Raw genomic sequence first — 5,422 nt, 5'->3', positions numbered from 1 at the left:
TAATGGGCTTTGGCCTTTGCACTATAGCTCCCAAAAGACAGATTGCTGGAGATAACCCACTGAAATTCCTCACCGCGTTATTTAACACCATACAGGCTTAGGAACTATCTGTTTTGGCAAAGACGCAGGCAGACGGACAAGGTTAAGGAGGGGGAAAGGATTGAATGTGTAGAATTACAAGATATAAATAAGTAGCATAAATGCATTTTTTACTTATATACTATGGGTCAGGAAGCTCAAACTATACAAAAACATAAGGTATAGTTAACAAGAGTATTACTCTTGATTTAAAAGATAGACATTTCTCATTGGAATCAATGAATTTGAGGTGGACTTATTTTCCTTTTGCCATTCCATTCATATCACATATTCCTCTCCTGGTGAAAATTGGAATTTAAAAATGTTTATAGAACATTCTTTAACGGTCTATTTGATAATTAAAATAAGCAAGAAATAAAAAATACTGGAAATTTGTTCTCTACAGATGAATAAGAACCTCTTATGTGCCCAATGCAAAGTCAAAAAAAAAACATAAGCCTCTCCTTTACCTTCCTTAAGAAAATAACAATTATTATGGGTTATGATTTTTTATAGACCCAAGGTCATATGGTATCTGTGGTAAATAAGAATAAGCAGGAGTGAAAAAGTTGATTACAAATACCTCAGAACTAACACTAAGACTTCAACTGGCTTTTGTATTTTAGATTCTCACACTGTGTCCAAGAATAACAGAAATCACAAGACTCTACATGCTGGTTACTATTGGCTATCAACATGTCAAGTATGAAACCGTTTAGAGTATTTTTCTGATAAATTAAGTTATAAGTGTTCATCTGGATAGTATCATTGCCAAGTTTTAAGTTTACCATCTTGTTTTTAAAAGAGTCTGAGAACTTTGCTTAAATATACTACACACATGCCAATACTCTGTGCAACTGGATGAAGCAGGGGAACAATAGGGGCTGTGATACTCCATGTGCTATGTATATACAGCATACATATATACCATAGATAATTACAATCTCACCATGATAAAGTCAAAAAACCCAGTGAGCCTTCATTTTCTATTATATGTACATTTTATAAACTACAGAGAGTTTCCACATAGCTTTTAAAAAAGAAAAAGAAAATACATTAGACAGATTCAAATGTCATTTAACTTAAAGGCTTCATCAGACCATATGTGCAGATACTTGAGATGATGACAGAGTTAAGCTTCCTAGGGTCCTAGAGTCAAAGAAACTCTGCTGACCCCCACTGCTAAGCAGGTGCACTCCTTCCACAGGGGGCAACATCTGCCGATCTGTCATGGTCCCACTCGGTGAGGACCCCAAGAAGCTTCCTTGGGAAGAAACAATTTTCTCAGGACTGGCAGCCAGTTTGGGGGATGTGGAGAAGTTATATCCATACAGTGCACAGGGGCTGTGTAATCTGAAAGTATTATAGGAACCCTGATGGGTCTGGTTAGTGGCGAAGGCGTTGCTGGAGGGTGATGGCATGATATACTGGAGCTGGGGGGACATTCCTGAAATCTGCATGGATAAGCTGGTCTGTGGGCAGCTGAAGGTGTCCCCGTCAGTGCCACCCATGGACATGTTCACGGAGGTGCTGCTGCTCACGCCCACATAGGAGGGAGTCCTGGGTGGGGCGAAGGTCTCACCAGCCTGATTGGTGAGCCTGTTGTAGGTCTCGGCCAAAGATGTGCTGTATCGGTTGAGGGTGAGGCCCGAGCGGGCACAGGCAGAATAGTCAGCAGGGGCCAGACTACACAGCTGGCTGGTGTTGGGCCCCAGATGGAAGGCAGGAGAGGAGCAAGAGGAGCCAGACAAAAGGTGAGGGTGAGTGGCAGGAACGCCATTCCCAGTACCTTGGAGCAAGGTGGAGGAACTTGCATTGCCTACAAAAGAAGTTGAAATGTAAAGAATGACTCCACAGTCATCCTTTCCTTCAATTTTGTAAATATGAGTTAGACACAGCTTGTTACAAGGCAAGGGTTGGGGGAATGCTACAGAGATGAAAAGGAGATGGTCTCAGCTTTCAAGGAATTATCTGGTTGAAAAATCTCATTTCCAATTAGAAAACAAGTTGTTGAATCACATGCTAATACATGAGCAGAGGTCCAACAAATAAACAGTCCTGTGAAACTCAGAGAGGGTAGTTAACCCTGTGTCCAACCAATGGCAGCGATGGTGCCCCCTCTGGATCTGCTGGCAGACTGATGTTTGCAAACTTGACAGAACTTAAGGGGAGAGGAGAATTCCAAAGGGCTGGACAGGTTGTAAAACCTTCATTGCTCTGGTGATGGTGTTTTGCACAGTGACTCAAAATAATCCAAAAGCCCAGTCCAATCAATGATTATCTGAAACCCAGCACAGTAAATTCTCACTGGAAGCTGGGCAGGATGGTGGTAAAAAGCCTAAATGTAGGAGTGAGCTGAGAGTGTTACCTATGGAGCAGACCAGAGAGGAAGCAACATCGCTTTCCATGCAGTTCCCTCTGAGGAGAAATCAGCCCTGGGCTGCTGAGAAATATTCAAAGATGAGCCCAGGAGAATCTGCCTGAATGTGCCCGCCCTTCTCATCATTAACCCAACAGGAGAACCCTGCCCAGAGGCAATTCTGCTGAAGAAAGAAAACAAACAAGATGTGAAGAAAGGGTGGAGTGGGGGCACCATCAACAATTTCTTGTGAAGAGCACCTGGCATGAGAGCACCTCTAATTTTAATATGAGATTTAAGGATGAGGTAAAGGTCATGAAATATATAAACAGCCTAAGACATCTAAGATTTAATCTGTGACCAAGAGAGCCATTTTTTCCTGATCCATCCCTATACCATGCAGAATCTGTAGGACAATGTTGGTGATGAGGTCATTATTGTAAGTATAAATAATGACTTGTACACTTTTAGTGCCCGAGTTTCTAGGCAGGAATGAGCTGTATATATGACCCAGGAGACTTTGTGAGTTACCTTGCTTGGGAATTCCAGGGATATCTTCAAAGGTCAGAGTCCGTAGTGATGGTCTCCAGAATGCATATGATTCCACCAAGGCTTCCAAACCCATTCTAAATGGAAGGGGTCAGGATAGGGGTGGACAAAAGAAGTCTAGTTAGGAGCATTTGGAGCTTTCACCAGCAGCAAGCATCTCAAAACAACACTGGTATTGACAGTACCCCCACATTGTCAGGTTAGGAGCTTGCATTGGCAAGAAGAAATGCTTCAGCAATGGGCTAACATTTCTGTTACCAGCAGCAGGAGAGAACTGAAATCACTCACCTAAGTTGCCTGTTAATGTTCTCTGGAAAACTCAGCTGACCTAAGGGGTGAAAAGCTGTTCCCTTGGGCTAAGAAGCTGAGGTGAAGAGAGACCATTCTGGCTGCTGTGAGTCCAAGGCTCTGCTGTGATCTGGCACACACCCTCTCTCCTTGTCCTGTTACTTCTCCCTCTAAGTGAGGAAGGCATTGCCACGAAAGCACATTCCTGGAAAACCAGCTCTTTTCTAAGAGGCATTACTGCCCATCATTTGGTGCCTCGGCAGCCAGTTCAGGGCAGCACTTGTCCAAAAAAGATTGATTGACTTCTTTCTCAGGAGCACAATCTCTACCAAACCCAGTGTAGCCAGGCTGGGCTCCCACCAGCAACAGGAGGGCCATGAAGAGACGGCACTGGCCTATCCCTGCAGTGTTGGAGGAGAGCAGGAAGGTGACCTCACAGGGCTATCTGGTATATGGAGTTACTATTAAATCACAAATTATTTTAAAGCCCTGAAATACACTTAATGAATGGATACTTAAAGAGACAGGATAAGTTTGATATAGGCTATTTACATGACATATGTATATTTTATGTATATTTTAAAAGGGCAACTACTCTAAATACATATATCAACCATCTCCTACCATGAATGATTCAGAGACTTCCCTTCTGTATATCAAGTGACTAAGTCCTCTGGGTTCTGGGAACGAGGCCATTCACTCAACTAGATCATTCTCAAGACAGCCACACCTGAGACCTCATCGCTCATCCTTCAACCACCTCAGCCCTAAGTAATTTGTTAATCTAGATAACATTATACTTTCATGAAACCTGTAGCTCTACTGTAGAAAATACTTGCTTCCTGGGATGTCCAATAATAGACATCTCCTGTGATTTCAGGTATCTTTAATAGTTTGACTCAAGGTGCTACCACCTCTGGAGTCCCTGCACCCCAAGTCATAACCTGCAAACTAAGACCACCCCAGAGAGTCATACCACATACACAATATGGCAAAAGCTCTCTAAACACCAAAGGTAAGTGACTTGGGCTGTTAAAATTATCTTACACTACTTATCCATCTGTTCCAAGGCTTCACACACAGACTTTGCTTCCTTAGAGTGTTCAGGGTATAGTCTCTGTTAATTGATTTCTGTACTCACTCTGGAGGAATATGCCTACCCCATCTTAGTGATAGAATGATGTAGCTATGCATATGTGGAGGGGTGGTGTGTATACATGCACAGACTTGCATGCATGAACACACCTCATGAGGCTGCACATAAGCCTGACTCATCTCTTAAGTCACAGGCTCTGGGGGTGCAGCTCTGGGAGCACTTCAAAGAGATGTCTGCAGCCCCAGAGGGGATAGTGCAGGATTGCCAAAGAAAAGAGCAGAGCACAGAGGGGACCTGCACCTGCTCCACCTGGCCTACCCTGAGAGAGAACAGAATCTGGCTTCTGATGTAATCAATGTGCCACAGAGACAGAATTATTTAGTGGTAAGGATGCTAGACTGGGGTCACAGGGACTGGGCTGGCACTGCAACTCACTTAAACTCATTGTCTGACCTTAAGTAAATTTGCTAATCTCCCTGGACTTAAGTTTCTCACAAAGAGAGGATGAGATTACAAAAGCTCTGAAACCCTTATTAATCCTAACACTGTTTCATTCTAAGTGATTTTTTTTTCCAAACCACTCATCACATCTGTGACCAAACTACAAGCCAAATCCAAGTTCATGCCACTTGATAGTATTTTCTATACTAGTGTATTGATTTCTGGGCAGTTTGGCAGACGTGGTGAGTTCCAAACCCCATGTTGCCTGTGGGTGTGTTTAATACTGGACTAATGAATTCTGGGTCCTGTTTAGAATATCACCCTCTATTCAGTTTATACCAATACTAAATTTTGTGACTTTCTAGAAATACAACTATTTTAAATGCAAAAGAATGTTAAGACACAGCTTAATATAAAACAGCTTATTATTATCACATAGATGAGTTTGAGTAATTGTAGTTTTAAATATTAAAAATACTAAAGTGATTATAGAGCAGTCTTGAGGGAAGTTTGCTAAGATAATTAACAAGCAACCACTGGACTTAGAAACTGACTACAGAGATGTATCTTACTGCATTATTTGCTTTAGCAGTGTAAACTTTATTATGATT

General features: G+C 42.2%; 1 protein-coding gene across 1 annotated transcript in view; it reads right to left on the bottom strand.

Annotated features, from left to right (window-relative positions):
• Window positions 1-961: 961 nt before the first annotated feature.
• The window catches only part of LOC105543184 (T-box transcription factor TBX18), a 35,134-nt gene continuing 30,673 nt past the window's right edge, over window positions 962-5,422 (bottom strand). Inside the window, exons 6-7 of the mRNA XM_011984985.1 lie at window positions 2,969-3,063; window positions 962-1,897 (exon numbers count right to left, since the gene is read on the bottom strand). Of these exons, the coding sequence (XP_011840375.1) occupies window positions 1,173-1,897; window positions 2,969-3,063 (820 nt within the window). The 3' untranslated portion in view covers window positions 962-1,172. The remainder of the gene's footprint in view (window positions 1,898-2,968; window positions 3,064-5,422) is intronic.

This window comes from Mandrillus leucophaeus, unplaced genomic scaffold, assembly GCF_000951045.1.
Source record: "Mandrillus leucophaeus isolate KB7577 unplaced genomic scaffold, Mleu.le_1.0 Scaffold1066, whole genome shotgun sequence".
Lineage (NCBI taxonomy): Eukaryota > Metazoa > Chordata > Mammalia > Primates > Cercopithecidae > Mandrillus > Mandrillus leucophaeus.
The sequence above is the reverse complement of the archived record's forward strand: the minus strand, read 5'-3'. Positions and strand labels throughout refer to the sequence as shown.